At 36.0% G+C, this 17504-nt stretch overlaps 1 protein-coding gene across 3 annotated transcripts in view; it reads left to right on the top strand.

Annotated features, from left to right (window-relative positions):
• The window catches only part of LOC754213 (DENN domain-containing protein 2A), a 118103-nt gene that overhangs the window by 69631 nt on the left and 30968 nt on the right, over nt 1–17504 (top strand). For all 3 annotated transcript variants that reach the window (XM_030989537.1, XM_030989538.1, XM_030989539.1), the window contains exon 6: nt 8860–8971. In XM_030989537.1, coding sequence (XP_030845397.1) covers nt 8860–8971 — 112 coding nt within the window. The remainder of the gene's footprint in view (nt 1–8859; nt 8972–17504) is intronic.

Raw genomic sequence — 17504 nt, forward strand, 5'->3', positions numbered from 1 at the left:
GTCAACAAGTCAGTATGGTGCCTCAGTTGAATCTTGAACCTATAACTTTTTGACTGAACATCAGACAGCTGAACCACTCTTCCACATTTCCTTAAAATGATTTTGATGATACCCAAATTGCCGCTGATGTATTCGTATGAGTCTGTTAAAGTCACTGAATATGGTGCCTCAGTTGAGTTTTGAAGCTATAACCTTGTGACTGAGTATCAGACAGGTGAACCACTCTTCCACATTTCCCCAGGGGATTTTTTAATAAACCCCCATGTTTCCCTGAAGTAGATTAGTATCATCTGCCACAGTCTGTTGGAGTTCAAGCATGGAACCAATGTACCTCAAAGGGATAACCATAGAGTCACTTTGAGGAACTCTAAATCTTCCGTGCTCTTCTCTTCATTAATACAAGGTTTTTACAGACAGTCTGATCTACAGTATCAACTTTCCTGGTCCTTTTAGGAAGCCTTTATCATCATTACTCTCTGTTTATACAAGGTGATTGCAGACAGACTAATCTACATAAGCAACAGTCTCTGCCACTTCTAGGAACATTGAATCCTCCATGCTCTTCTCTCCATTAACACATGAGTTTTCTATAAATAGATCTATAGTTATTTTAAGGAACTCTCAAATCTCCTTGCTACTTTTCTCCATTGATCCAGAGTTTGCACAGACATGTACATATGTACATATATTCTAATCTACATATCCTATATCATCTTTACCTTTTTCTTTATTACTACAAGAGAAGTACAGACAGACTAATCTACATAAGCAACACTCTTATCCACTTCTAGGAACCTTTTATCCTCCATTCTCTTCTCTCCATTAATGTATATGTTTTCTATAAATAGATCTAAATGTATAGTCATTTTAAGGAACTCTCAAATCTTCTTGCTATTCTCTCCGTTGATACAGGGGTTGCATGGACAGTCTGATCCAAAAGGCCAACATTCTTAGCCACCTTTAGGAACCCTATGTCGATCCTCCGTGCTCTTCTCTCTATTAATCCAGAGGTTTTAGAGACAGTCTGATCTACAAGAGCAACATAACCCCTTACAGGAAGGTTGTGTCCTCCATACTTGTCTCTCCATTAATACATGGGTAGTACAGAGGGTCTGATCAAAGAGATACTACAACAGGCCAGCATTCTTAACCAGATTCAGGAACCCTATATCTTCCGTGCTCTTCTCTTCATTAATACAGGGGTTGTATAGACAATTTAATCTACAAGAGCATCATTCTTTCATCTCGGTTGAAGAAGCAGGGTTGTAAATATACACCCTTGGTCAAGATTAAGAGACTAGTAGTGAATTCACACATCAATACAAGGGGATTTTGAAACTTAAATGCCTGTATTTATGAGGAAAAGAATCAATTGCTGCTTCAAACAAGAACATTCAACATGTAATGCATTTGATATGACATTACTCATTTTGCAATGACACTTGAAACTATTGATACATGTATGTATATTTGTATGTGAAAATGCCATAAACTAGATTTACAAATTAGTTGTACAAAATACCCTTTGGTATATGCATGAATATGTCAGGCAAAATGTTCATGCCCTTTGGTAAGGCATTAATCCTCATTACCAGGTCCCTCGGAGAGGACCTAAAGCCGTCAGCCGTCTGGTTGCTTACTTACAAGCATTTATGCTTTCTTAGCAGTCAGGTAAAAAAATAATCACCACCACCATATCAATGATGGATCCAAAGCATTCAAGCTAGGTTTCTTTTCTTTCCCGTAATACACAGGACAGGATAGGGCAATAGGTTAAACATTTTTTCTTTAAAAGTTGTGATATCTTCACTGACATCAGAGGTGTACATCCCAGGTATACAGTGTAACCTCCTTTCCGGATATAGATTACATAACATTATGTGTTCCATGACCCGTCAAATTACCTAAATTAGCCCAAAATATAGCTCTACTAATAACCCAACTTAATAGCTGACACGTAAAACTGTAACCTTCTATACAGGCAATGCAATTTGCCATTTAGAGAAGCTTGATTTCTTTTGTGTTTCTGTATTGAATAGAGTTTCAGATGATTCATGCATTGTGGTTTCGTAGGTGACAACAAACGTTCTTAGATTTCTTGTCTTGTCAACACTGCTATTTATATATGGCCCTGAAAATTCAACAGCATTGTCAAGCTCCTAAAGAAAAAGGGTGCGTTCAGTCAACACTTTTTCACCCTAGAATCACGGTTTTCAAAGACGTTAAGTTTAAAACAAGGATGTGTTCAAGTGATTTTTCGTCGGTCGTAAAAATAAACGTTTTTAAAAACACAAACATAAAACGTTGAAGGAAAAAAGCAGACATCACACAGTTATTCACAAACACAAATATCTTTTTTTTTTCAATTAAAATCAAAAGTCTGCAGTTAAGATCTTTAGTATGTATTTATAAATTTCTATGATAAATTTACATGACAACATGAAAATAAAAACTGTTCAAACATCAATTTTGATTGCCTTGTCCCTTCCATATTTGAATTTGCAAACATTACAATGGTGTATATTGAAATGCAAACATGAATTTCATGAGATATGCAATAGTGAATTGAAATTGCCCCCTGAGCTGATTTTTGGAAGTCTTTGCAATCTTGTTTGATGTGTAAACATGTTTCAAGTATTATACATCCACACAAGAGCAATTTGTAAATAGAACATATTACTATTAAAAAATATATATATATAGAAATAAATAAAATTGAAACTGGTCATAGTGAAGAAGAGAACTCTCAAGGATATTTATTTCAATTGTTTTGATTACAATATATATATTTAATATCTTTCACATTGTCAATTTTCTTCAGGTTGAACAAACTTTATGAAATTGGATCTTTCCAAATACTGGACAAGATGTATGAATAGAAGAGAAAGGAGAAAGCAAACAGTTTAATTAGTTCTGTATTACGTGTAACTGCAAACCTTTGTTCCAATCAAACAGGATACGAATATAGGATTTGACTATTTATTTCTATTTTCTTTAAACGAAAATGAAACTCATACCAAGGACCTTCATTCTGAGGTAATTACTTTCATGGGATTCCCCCTCACTATCTGTGGTAGCATCATAAGTAAATATGGCAACTTGTGTTTATAGTAGGTTATACTGCGAGATTGCTTTACAGAACCCCTGCGTGATAAGATCTGAGTAGAATAAATTTTCATCTTTCCTGTTTTGTCAGAAAACCTGGGCTCTGTTTGATTAAACTTGTTATCAATAACACACTTCAATAACTGTTATAAAAGCTTCTGTAATTGTGGCATCTGATTGGCTGGGAGCAAATTTGTCATACAAATTTATAATTTGTTATTGATTACAAGTTTCATCGAACAAGACCCTGATGCTATTTGAGTAAGTTTGGTTAAAACATATTGTAGAGTATTACCCACTATTCCAGGATACTATTTTAATAGTATATGGTGGCTGTCCAGACGAATCCCCTAGGGTTTTTATACAGCAACCGAATTCCTATTTTTTACTGTCAATATTAAGTAGTATTTTGATGTTACTTTTTTTTTTATTGTGGAATTGAATAAATACTGAATTGAATTGAATTGAAGGGTGATGCCCCTTATTACCATTTTCCCTGCAAATATCATGGAACCTCTTCTTACTAAAGCCTCATCAATTTTTGTTTAACCCTCATCCATACAGAAAGAACAGGCAAACAGAGCAATGAATTTATTCTACTTTAATGGGAGCATGTCATTTTTAACTTGTCTGACATGATTTTAAAATAATCTCTTAGATTACCTGTACCAGATCAAGCAATTTGCTCATCCCATTATGGTCAGGTTTTCCCCAATTATCTTTGGAATGGGTTTATCCTGGCAATTTTATCCCAAATCCTCTAATTTTAGGGACAAAAAAAAAACCTGGTGACCCTCTGAGTAGGAAATACCATGTTGAGAATGCACAGAAACCTTACACATTTTTAATGCAAATAGCATAAATGGTTCGGTTCAAAATCAACTTATAAATGGCCATCGCATGACTTCCTTGTTCAATCCCTTAATTCTCACAATCTAATTTTCTCCTGAAACCGGCTTAACCATGTAGCTGCCAGACCACTATGGTTAGCATGTTGGCTGTATTACAAGAAGCTTTCAAAAGGCCTGTCATCATCAGACCGAGACTGCAAAATAACCCGCTATCTTCAGACTCAGGATATTTTCCTGAAGCTCAAAATTGCGTCTTCACCAGACTGATACGCTCATCACAAACTATCTCGGACAGGCGCAAATTAGCCCGCTATTTCCCAAATAGCGGGATATTTTGGAAACAAGACCAAGATATTTCGCACTATTTTCTCGACCAAATGTCCTGCTAATTGCAACTGCGGGCTGATGAGGACGCACATTAGCTGACCAATTTGCAATTGGGATAGTTAAAATAGCGGGTTATTTGGCAAACTAGAGCTGATGAGGACAGGCCCTAATATATTGGCTGTAACAAGAAGCTTTCAAACAGAGCCAGAGTGCACTTCTATTACCCCCGAAGTATTTGATTTTCCTGACCAGTGTTAATAGTTCAGATGTATTCAATCGATATCATGCGGTGAACCAGGCAAAGGTATTAATAATATATCCCTTAACACCGGCAAGGGATCATGTCATAGGTTCACTCGGTCACGAGACTTGCTTCGGGGTCCCATGGGGGGAAAGAACGCGAGCGAGACGTTAGCAACCATTAATTGCGCTCTTCTCATTAATCATTTCCCGTTTAGGGGTGAACATTCAGGTTGCGTTGCTCACTGACTTTACACCTTCATTTTATTCAATCCTGTCTCTCTCACATTGTGCACCCGCAAGCCTACTGTATACCTTCATTTTGGTCCCTCGATCACCTTCCTATACCTCGGACTCTCTCCTGTGTTTGTGCTTGCAAACAGTTGCTAATTATAGCTGCAGATTTTACAGTGGGATTATTCAGAATGTTCTTGTTGGCCCTGTATTTGAATATTTGGAATGGAAAAGAATCTTTATCACTGCCGTGCTGCCAAGATTGCAGAACATCCTGTGTTACATCCCTTTAGCAGTTCTGAGAATAGATAGTTGTGTTTGTTGGGATTTACCTTGACTATAAGCCTGTGCTTCCCAGTTTATTAAAATTGAAAGAGAAACAGAATTATTTTCTAATCAAATGATCTGAGGATCCTGGAATTGCAGTCTGACCATTGCTTTGTTATTTCAGCCATTTGATGCCATGGTTTTCTTTATGCTCCACAAGAAAACATTCTGATGACTTGGACAAACTCGGACAGACTAGTAATCGGGAGGCTGTTGAACATATAGCTTCGCAATCATTCGCTTCATACACAGAAAATCTGTATTAATGTTTACAAAGTAATAAGTACTTCATCTCATTTTAAGTGCATTTTGTACAGGAAGAAGCATAATAAACTGATATTTAATGCCCTGTATGGACCTCTGAATGTTGGCTATGTCTCTTGAGGTTCTTATACTGGATCAGCTTAATATCAGTTTGTGAAGACGGATTTAAGATTGTTTTACTTCTACTGATCGGTCTCTTTGGACATTGGGGTTGTCCTCAATCAACCTTGGCCGTGGATTTACATCCTTGAAACGTATCCAGAAAGCGAATTCGTAGCTTAAGTAAAGACACGTTAAAGACATCGGGATTAGCGGCACTTCAAAGGGTCAGGCAGTTATCCGTTCTGACAAGTGCCTCTTTGGTCTCATCAAGAACTGTGCAGTGATTCCACTGACATTGAACTGTTTCCAATTGTATCCTCCAGCCCTGCATATCCAGTAAACTGTAAAAGAGTGTAATTGGGACAATCTCAAGGAATAGGAGCCAAGGAGGGGGTGACCTAGCCTCCAAGACGTTAACCCGACCCCATATACAGTTCTGACAAATGCCTTTGGTCTCATCAAGAACTTTGCAGTGATTCCGCTGACATTGAACTGTTTCCCATTGTATCCCCCAGCCCTGCATATCCAGTAAACTGTATTAAAAGAGTGTACATTCTCAAGGAAAAGGATTTAACCCTTTGCCTTCTGGAACCGGGTGGTCTCTGTATTAAGCCTTTGAGAACCAGAGAATTCAGTAGTCAACAGGTTAAAGAGTGAAATAGGAGACGAGGAGGGGATGACTTAGCCCTTAAGACGTTGACCCGACCCCCTATATTTGGCTCCTACTTCCTATTCCCGAGTTCAAGACTTCAAACCTTAATGAGTTGCGCTAAATTGCCATGAGAACCAAGAGGAAGCAACTAATTTTCATGTGTGCAGCTAGGAACAGTAGCAGCGGTATTTATAGTGATTACCAAGGATAGGTAGATTAATTTTCACCATAGCTAGGCCTCCTGCGTATTGTTTTCCATGCATGGAGATTCACCGCATGACTGCCAGCTTGGAACCTTCGATTCAGTCACAGGAAAGTTTGTTTAGGCAACACCAGAAAATTGTACAGGTTCTGTCTTACATGACTAAACAACTAGCATTTTATTTGTCATGAGATCACAAGCAGGAATATCAAATGATTTGGAGAGTGCAGTGCCTGTGATAGGCTGTCAATAACTGTTCCTTGTGGAGATATATTCTTGGATTAGATGTGTTTGGAAATTGCTTTTGCTGTGATTGTTTTGTTTCACACTGCTCTGTTGTTAACAACTATACTTCAAGGGATCAATTTATCACATGCAGCTTGGAGTTGAATCATCTTGTGGTTTACTGATTCACGATTAGCTGTCATCACAGAGTGCACGGTCTTGTAGTGTATTGTCAAGTATACAGTCACCCAGAAGACAGAACTATTAAACCAGTTTGCCATTCTTTTGATCTAATTGTAGTGCTGTCTGACAATAGACACTGGTGACACTTGACTAACTATCTTTAATTGAATTTGATTTCTGAGAGAGAGAGACGTAACGGACAACGTGCCTGAAACATATGCTGCGTCATCTTTCCTCTAATAGCCTACACCGTAGCCCCCTCAGATTCCTCTCCAGTTAATTTAGACCGCCGAAGAAAAAGAACTGCAAATGGTTGGAGTTTAGTGCAGTCTAGGCCTGAAACGTGACAGGATAAAGCCATAGGCTTAAGCGTGCCGGGGTTTTAAAGGGATTAGTCAGCGGAGTATCCAAGCAAATGCCTGTGAGCAGCTTTATCACGACGACATCAAACATGGTGTCCCGAAATGAACATGGTACCTCCACATTGGTATGTGACCGGGGATATATGGAGTTGGGATTAACCTAATTCTTAGGACTGTCTGGGAGCTGGATTTAAAGATTAAGAATGTTATTTGCCACCGTTCCTGTATCTTTTGAATTTCTTTTTGTTACTGTTGAACATGATATTTGATAAATGATTTTATGGGACACTCTGTGGTAGAGTTATGTTTCCATATGATGATATTATGCTATTATCAAATCTACTACTTTCATGAGTTATTGTATTTGGTTTCACTGTAAGAATATTGAGCTTGAGACTTTTAAAAGTCATAAACCATCAATGGAAACATTTAGCTGTTGAGGTTGAGCATGAAAAAAAAGCATAGACCCACATATATAATTATTTGTTGGATATGCTTGTGTGTTTGGATAGATGTTCATTTGTTTGATATGCTATTTGTGTACTTAGTATCTACTTTATTGGATAATTTTTTTAGCACAAGGCTAATCTACCACCATGCATGTCCATTTGAAAATATTTACATAGTCCTGTGATACCTCAAAAGTCAATTTGAGGTTTTAATGATTATTTTATCTTTGAAATTTGATTTAAATATTTTCTGTGGAGAAAAGAACTTTACATTTTTATACATTTATGTCTATATATATATATTTTCATTAATTTTTGTTTTGCTTCTAAAAAAAATAATTAAACTTTAACAAAGTGCATCAACATTCTTGAGCAAAATTTTCTGCTCATGGCATGAAGGTATTCCAAAATTGATGACATTCTCTATGCATTACGATTACGCGATCATTTCTATCTGTAAACAAATACATTTGATGATAAGTCCCTATAAATCGCATTGGATGATCACTTCTTTCCATAACCCTGTGATGTTTGATGACATATAATTTTTTTTTTCTTATTCATGTGACATTTATGTGAAAAATTAGCACTTCTTTGTTACTTGTGTAACTAAATAGATTAATCTTAGTTTACCTCTGTCGGCAGATTTGAAACCAATAATCAAGACTCCAGATGTTTGTAAATAGTGGGCTTGTGAGAAATTCATCATCATTCATCACGGCAAACATATTCTGTCTACCCGACCCCAAAAATTTACATGTTACTATACAAATTATACAAGTGTACTGGTACTACGTGGCAAATGACAGTTGACAGTTGGTTGAAGTGACATTAAATCCTCAAAGTCGAGTTGTCAACTGTTTCAAATCGACCCTTTGCTTATGTGTGTTCTTCATATGTTACACTACAGCAATGGTAACCACCTTTATAGAAAGAACACCTGTCAATGAAGACCATATTTTGCCCCCCCCCCCCCATTTAGTGTTTCTCATTGGAACCTTTACATAAAGACCACAATACTGATACTCACTTCCTCTATAGAGCATATCACACCTACATGCTGTATTGAAAAGCATAGCAGAAACAAAAAATAGATGAGGTATAAACTGGAAAAGTGAAAATTGGTTGACAATAACAATAAGCAAGAGGTAACAATAGAAGATGCCCTTCAATCTGCTCATTGAGATATCTTTTCTTATCACCCTTGAGAAGTCTTCCTACAGGTTTTAAAGTGTCGCAAGAAAAGCACTTCATTGTCCATAAGTGTCTTATTTAAGGCCGTTGAATAATATCCCATAAGTAAATATTGAGGATCTTCCTTGTTCTATCATTCCAGATGAGGCGGAAGATCAACGATGCATTCCGCCGGAAGCCTCATCATCAGAAGACGGAGGACGACAGGATATCGGTGACCTCGGAAGGAAGTGATTCTGAGGTCAATGAGCAAAGTGAGTGCACTTTTGTATCTTTGTTGCTATGTCAGGCACTTTTTACCATTGCCTCCAGAGACAGATTGTGAGGCAGGATGGCCTGAGAGGGTACATTGGTATACAAGCAGCCAACAAAACAGTCAGTCTATTAACCCTCAGGAAAGAGAAAGCCTCATAGACCAAATTATTGGTCTTGGGGTTTTGTTCTGATGGGCCGGTGATCTCATAAATTTCTGATTATAGTTCAGGGGTCTAATATGAGACCTAGACAATCATCAAATTCATGGGCTGTCTGTCTCATTTGCTTTTTACTTTGTGTGAAACCTGTGATATACTGTGTATAAGGGTTTTTTGGTTATCGCATGTTTCATAATACTTTATTCTCGGATCTTGAATTTTCATCCGTTCAAATGTTAATGAGAAAATTTAAACGGGAGAACTGCGCTATAAAGTTTTTTGACAGATTTAAGCAAGGCTAGAGGAACTGGAACGTTTCAGGTATCAGCTTTAGTAGGGTGCAGACAAGTTTTTGATTAAAACAACAGCTCTATATGATCTGCCTTTGAGTTGATATGTGGACATAGTTCCCTTTTGATTGAGCATACTTGCTGAATCAATTGAATACTTAATAGAAAATGTACACTGTATGAAAATGAAAGTTTGTTTTTCAAGTCTCATTATTTTGATATTTCAGTTTCAGCCAATAATTTCCTGTTTGATTTTCACTATTTATTGGGTTTTTCATATTTTAATTGCATGTTGTATTGTAAAAGGATATCCTGCTTGAATTCAAAGAATACTGAAATATGATTTGGAATAACACGTTCAACACAGTGCTGTGAACTTTATTATCTATTAATGGGATAAAACGGTTTTGATAGGACACTACTTGATCAAATCGAGGACAGTCAAATACTTAAAGACACTTTATAGGAGTGGGCTGTCATGGGGAAATTGACACCATTAAGGTGTCTACCTAATAACAGATGTTGTCAATCACCAGGATTAGCCTTCAGTTTTACGACCAACAGGCCTTTTGTTTTATGTATAATAATATATATATATCTGTAAAGTGCTTTGAGAGGGCCATCGGTCCTGAAAAGCGCTATATAAGAACTAGCTATTATTATTATTATTAATGCTTTGCATTTTCTGTGCATTCTCTCATGCAAATGCAATTGAAAATTCTTCTAAAATCGATCCTGTGGCCGTATAGATTGATCTTTTATATAATTATTAACTACCAGTATTTAAAGCCGGAAGGGTGTTAACTCATATCATTTTACACAGAGTTATTGTCCTTCTTGCTCTCAGATTATACAATATGAAAAGAATTCTTATTATGAATTAATCTTCATTAATTAGCACTTTGCAATATACATAGCATGCACATACATTACATACCGATATGTATTCCATGACGTGCTGTCGTAGGTACTTCCCCTGTTTAGTTACTATGGTTACATGGGTGTGACCTGGAGAGGGATTTGTACCCATAATCCCTGTTGTGTAGGCAACTGATATTTATATCTTACCCCGTCTAAATGAACTGGGAAATTGTTTAATCTTATTTCATCTTTTTTTTTGTAAATGGAGATCACAGCGTTGAAAGATAACAGATCTGTTGTTGTTTTTGTTGTCATGGTGGTTTATTTGTTGTTGCTGTTGTTTTGTTTTGAAGTGGATTTAAAGGACAGATGGGAGTAATTTGATCCAAAAACACAAAACAACACACATAGCAAACAGAATAATAAAGTTATACTCGTATTAGAATAATTAAATTCAATCATCTGACGACTTTGATGAACCATGTCATTGTGCTAGGGTAATAATTTCCAAAGCTCTTTGGAAAGCGCATAGAGATTTTATTTCATGACGTATTATGCACTATACAAGAACCGAACTATTATAATATTATTATTATTATTGTGGTACATGTATGCGGGTCCTGCTTTAGGAAGTTCAAACTGTCTGTAGCACTGTGAGGGTTAAGAGTAATTTGTGTGCCTCAATTGATGATTTTATTTAAATTCAAATATAAAAATAAAGTTGTGAAAACAAATAGAATTGAAGTACAGTGTTATCATATCAAGTCGATTTTGATTTATCATTATTGATTTACAAAGATGCCATTGGACTATTGGTCAAATAATACTTTGCTCCTTATCATCTATCATCTAAGCTGCTTTTAACAACTTATATATCTGGCAGCCTTTTGTCTAGATCTTTTAGCTCCTTGATAACCATAACACTGTTTTTTTGTATTTGTCTTTCAAATACGAATCTTAGTTTGAAACTTGTTATTACAACCTTATTTATTCAATCTAGTTTTGTTGGCATCATAACAAGACAAACAAAAATCATAAATACAAAATACTTAATACAAGGCCAGGGGATTGTTTCACAAAAGACTAAGATCGACTTTAAGTCGGACTTATATGGCAGGCTCTACATGCCACTGGTTGCTCTCACCATTATTATCTTTAGATAATATCTTTTCCTTCAATAATGAATTATCAACAAATTTGAGTTCTGTGATCATGATTTGTAAGTCCCTTGAGAGACCAATGCCAGTAAATGGTGAGAGCAAACAGTGGCATAAACCGCCTTCCATATTTAAGTCCGACTTAAAGTCCTTCTTAGTCTGTGTGAAACACTCCCCAGGACCCCTAAGAAGAAACTTGTGCTTGTAAATGAGGCCTCTATCAAGGTCTTCTGGAAGATTAACAGTTTTTATATTCACCAGTCACCAACATGTGATAGTTATTACAACCTCTATTTCTCTGTCAGTATTATCCATGCAAATACCAATATTGAAAGAAGACACTAGTGGGTGAAGAGTATGTTGATAGCTACTTTCGATCTGAAGTAGGGGCTTCCGCTTATGTATCAACGCTCAACGCAATAATAACCAATTCCATCCATATATGTAATAGCTCTCATTAGTTGAATTAGTTTCGATTCATTCAAAAATTTGCATGTGGACATTGTCTGTTTGAGAGCCAGAGTTGCGCTTTCCTCATATCGTCGGTGTTATTATGAATGCACAAATTCTGTTATATATTACGGTATGGATTTGTCAGCTCATAATAATATCGATGAGGATATATATATCTTTTCAAAAAGCATTGAGTTGATAACCTTCTTGCTTTCAACAGACATATATTTACATGTCAAAAGTTTTACAAGTTACTAGGTCTCTACTTTCAATACACATGTAGGTCCATACGTGCATGTATATACAGCGCAACTAAATAATTCATACCCTAACCAAGTTTTGTAATTTTTCAAGGAAGTGAAAAATTGATTTGACCCAATTTATGTTTCTTGAGAATGTGACATATTCAAGCTTAAAGTATTCAACAAAGGCCCTTATTCAACCAGTCTCTCTTTCACTCTTGAGTTACAAACACACAGAAAATACAAATTTTACAAAGGGTATGTATAATTTAGTTGTTAAAACTGTATATCGTCGCTGTTTTCACGAAGTGACGGTAGTGAAAAAAATTGCATTCACTTTGCGTTACGATTTTCCTCACTACCGTCACTTCGTGAAAACAAGGACGATATGTACATTCTTGGGTCTCTGTATACAATATACATATTATCAATCTCTTCCTTTGTAATAGTTTTTATGGTTTAATTAGAATATTTATCAACAAAAATTATGAGGAAAAAATGTGTTGATAGTGATACAACATAGATATAAAATGAAACTTATTATGTATAATTATCTATTAGATATTTGAAGATATCTGACTTGAATTGATCATATATTATTCCACCCTAATAAACAAGAATTATTTAAAAATATCTCTAAAATGCAAGAATTAAGGCATTCTTTTTTGATATGTGAACATGTATAGATAATAGCAAAAAGTGAGAAGAAAAAAAAAAACCTCTAATATATTTGTGCCTTTCCTTGAACTCGGCCGTAATACAACATTGATCTCATTGCCAAGTTATGGTGGCTTTGAAGGGATATCATGTTCAAATTTAGCTCCACTCAACTTGTTTTTTCCTCTGTGAGCGGAACCGATATGGCTACGGAGGCCCGAATCTCTCCTTTTGGGGAAATTGATCCAATTTTGTTTCTCGGCTATGAGAGCATTTTCTTTTTATTTCCATGATACTTGCATCAAGGGCATGGTCAGCTATTTTTTAAATATAAGATAGGTATCTTTGAAGTGTTAATGTATTAATATTTCAAAAGATAACCATACTTGTATTTTCCAAACTACAAACTGAAAGTTGCCAAATATTACATATAAATGTATTTGTCAATAAGATAGATATTGGTAATCTGAAGACACAAATTAAGGTGATCTTAATTCTGTAAAGATGAACTGAATTAGACATACAGTATGCTAAGGGTAATTTCAAGAGATGAATTTGTAAGATGTACTATTCAATATTTTTTGGTTATTATCTAATTGATAAATCATACATAAATTATATATTATTGTCATATTAACATGCAGAATAGTCTTTTTTCCAATTTGCAATCAAGTTCTCAACAAAATCTTATGAATCTTCAGAAGTTTAATGAGTGGGACTTACACTTAACATCTGGTAATAATAATAGAAAAAGTTTCTTACAAAGATAATTACTCTCTAAAGTAAATTTGTGGGTTCCTACAGTTAAGAATAGGCTACATGTAGAGTGCTACTTTTGTTGGAAAATTGTAGTTTGCCCAAGTGTATTTCAGTCACTGTGACCAATTTTGTAATCTTTCAAACTATTTTGAAACTGGGTTAATTAGGCACTCATTAACTATTCAAAAGTATAATTGGATCAGTTAGGATGTTAGCTTATTACATATTTGCTCCAATAACCTAATTAGCGCATGACTGTGATTATATACTTTTCAGGCTTTTACTCTAATTTCTGACAATGGATATTTTGTGCTTGGCTTGAACTAATTTTTAGTTTGATTACTCAGAAATTTGAAAGTAAATTGTAGCTGGGATGGCAATATCTAATGTGACATTGTAGCCCTGACACCGTATCCTTGCAGCAATATGAAAAGAGTGCTAGATTTTCATTTCTTGCAAAGAGGTTTCAGAACCTATGACTGTCAAATTTCGCACACCATATCTGAAGGATATATTATACAAATTTGCCAAGTTTCATGGAGTTTGAATAAAGATAAAGACTTTATTTTTGGAGAAAAAAAAGTTTCATGAAGTTTGCACAAGTCTGCAAAAGGGACTTACTGCTTTAATGCTTCTATTTATATGAACGTGCCATTCCAAGTGCATGTACCCCTGACACCGAATCCATGCTTCTGCCACGTGCTAGAGATCAAAATATCATTCGACGGGGAAGGGTAAGAATAGGAAGGGGGGAGTTCCTTTGAAAGCACAAACCCTTGTTGAAATGCTAACAGAGTCTGAACAGGTATATAGTCCCAAATTCTCATGGAACATGATTGCAACTAGAGGAGGCAACTGGAGGAGGCACGATAGCTCAGTCGGTAGAGCAGTGGTCTCGTTATCCGGTGACCCAGGTTTGAAACCAAGTCAATGCACTAGTGCCCTTTGTTAAGGCATTAATCCTCATTACCAGGTCCCTTGGAGGGGAACTTAAGCCGTCGGTCTTCTGGTTGCTTATACTAACAAGCATTTATTGCTTTCTTAGCTGTCAGGTAAATCACCACCACTATCATCACAACTACTTTTTAAAAAATCAACTCACATGCATGCACTTTCAAAACCCTCTTGTCATGATTGTATTCCCTTAGAAATCATGGTAAGATTAGGTTTATATGTCATTGTCATGTTCGCACATTTAAAAAAGGTGACGACCAAAGCCAAATTTGCCTTAAGTTGATTTTGTTAAAGGGATCGTTTAACAATGTTAAATTCGAGATGCACGGCCCTACGTATTATCAGTGTCTGTGATATGGTGTTATATTGAAGCCCTAAACAAATTGCACTCCAAAATGATCAAAATTGCCTCAAAAAAGTAAAAACCTTTGAGTGACCAGTTTTAGCATACTCATTTTCCCCAATAGACTGTAGTTTTATGAAAACCGTTTGGCAAATGCAAAATTTGATTTCGATTTTCAATCATAAATCTCTCAATAATCAGACAGGCAATCGGCTTGTAATAGTCATGGGGTTCCTGACTGACCTAAAGGTTTATAATTATCATTGCAACATGAGCTAAATCAAGGATTTTTTAAAAGGATCTTTAAGACAAAGTTACCCGATCCCTTTAGAGTAGTTGCAACCGTTTTAACACTTCTATATGTGAACGTGCCATTCCATGTGTACCCCTGACACCGAAGCCATGCTTCTTCCACGTGCTTAGGATCAAAATATGAATACCATTAATTTACTTGACATCCGACAAGGTAGTCACATGACTTGGGCCCTGCTCGCTAGGCAACCATGGTTTGTCAGGTGACTTTCCCCCCTCCCCCTTAATTGCACCCTCCTCCTTCCCTTTCCCCAGTGAAGGTAGAAGTTGGCTAGTCTGCATGCACATACTCTAATTGACACCTGGGAACCTAGTGACGAGTTATTCCATTAACCTGCTATTAATGAATGAACTACAATACTCACAATCTAGTCTTCAATTATATTACTTGTTGCTAATGTTGGGCAAGCTCGGGCAAGCTTGAGTAAGCTTTCAGGTTGTCAAGTCAGTCAAGAACAACTTCTGTTTACAAAGTATGCATAAAATTTGAATATGTTTGTAAGCCGGTCTATTTACTAGTACAAGTAGTCTTAGGGCGGAAACCAAGAAGGAGGATTGATTTAGCACACATTTATGGTTTAAAAATTGTTAAAACTTCCACCCTGGACTACTACAAGCATATTATAAAATTGTAAATATGTGTACCATATATTGCCTACCCATTTGATATGATGACAAGTGCATAGAAGTAGAGGTTTAATTTAACAATGGCTAAAGATAAACCTAAGACAGGATTGCAACTACTTTAACAAAATCTACTTAAGGCAAATTGGCTTTGTACGTCATCGTCTGAAATGTCAAACATGACAATGATGTATATAGGTCACCCCAACATGACTGCTAAGGAACAAACCATTATGACAAGAGGGTTTTGAAATTGCCCCCGAGTTGATTTTTCTAAGTATAGTTGCGCTCATGCTCTATGTGAATTTGGGCCTAACCGTTCAGACTCTGTCTGCGTTACAACCAACAAGGGTTTTTGCCTTATAAGGAACTTCCCCCTCCTTCTTACCCCTCCCCGTCGAATGAAGAGTCTGGCTGGGTGCCATTTTCGTTCTTTCCTTGGGTGCAGACACTTGGAACGGGTAACCATGGCGACGATGTGTGTGTTTTTCACATGTGGTTTGCGATGACTGATGATGCTTGAGCTACTTGCTCAAAGACTGAGGAAGCAAACTGCCTTGATATAATTCATTTTTTGAGATCCAGATTAATGCTGTTATGGTTCTTAGTAGAGAGTAGCAACGATGTTTCATGACATCATCTTCTGATCGAGTGTCAGAAGAGCATCGTTAACTTGGGTGAATTTGTATGGAGTTAATGCCCTTCTGGCTCATTACAAATAATAAGTTGGTATTGGACAGCATATGAACAATATTCCCTCTTAAAATTGTATGGATTGAGCTGTTAACTACTGAGTAAAAGACAATACATTTAAAAAGAAAAGCCCTACCGGTATATATGTTTCTAATGGTTTCTATACGTAGCTATCATGGATTGCAATTTGAATTTAACTTCTTCGTCTTCTGAGGTCTCAAAAGCTTTTAAATTCTCACAGTCTTTTGTGCACTTGTTTTTTTTCCTCAATGATCAAGGAGACTTGATGTACAGATGTACACATATCACTTTAGTTCTGCCTCAAAAAATCTTTTGTAGAAAAACAAATACAAATATTGATTTGAAACTAAATAAATGAATGAATGAAACACAATTAAACAGAAACTACATATATGACTCCTTTTCTAAGTAAATAGACATTTTAACTTTCAGGTTCACTTGTGAGCTTTTGTCCCTATCAAGGTCAAATAGTCCTTAACACGTTTTTTCTGTGAATAGCTCTTGAATTGCATAGAATATCATCAAAGAAGGAAACTTGATCCCTGGTACTCAATAGACCACGTTTTAGTCATTAATCCAAAACCAAATTTACTTAAAAATTGATCTGATGTTTGATCAGACCAACCTTTGGATCTTGGTAGTGAAGTAAGGTACCTGTGAAGTAGATCAATAGAACAAGTGGTGAGAGATTGAACTGCTGCCATCTATTGGCCATTACATGCAAGGCTCTAGCATTCAGATAACCACTATCAGATTGATAATTATCATGTATGCATATGAAATTCTTAAAACATACTGAATATAATAAGGTAATACAGCTAGCAAATTTGATTTTACGTAAAAGAGATTATATTCACCTGCGCATATACTTCATGTGGTCTTGGGGTTGATTGTTTTGATACACAGTCATCCTGAATACAAATTTACTGTAGATATGATTTATGTTTTATAATAACTGTGTGAAGTTTGACCACATCCTATTAAAGCCTTTATTAACCACGATCTCAA

This window comes from Strongylocentrotus purpuratus, unplaced genomic scaffold (genome assembly GCF_000002235.5).
Source record: "Strongylocentrotus purpuratus isolate Spur 01 unplaced genomic scaffold, Spur_5.0 spur5_scaffold_18, whole genome shotgun sequence".
NCBI lineage: Eukaryota > Metazoa > Echinodermata > Echinoidea > Camarodonta > Strongylocentrotidae > Strongylocentrotus > Strongylocentrotus purpuratus.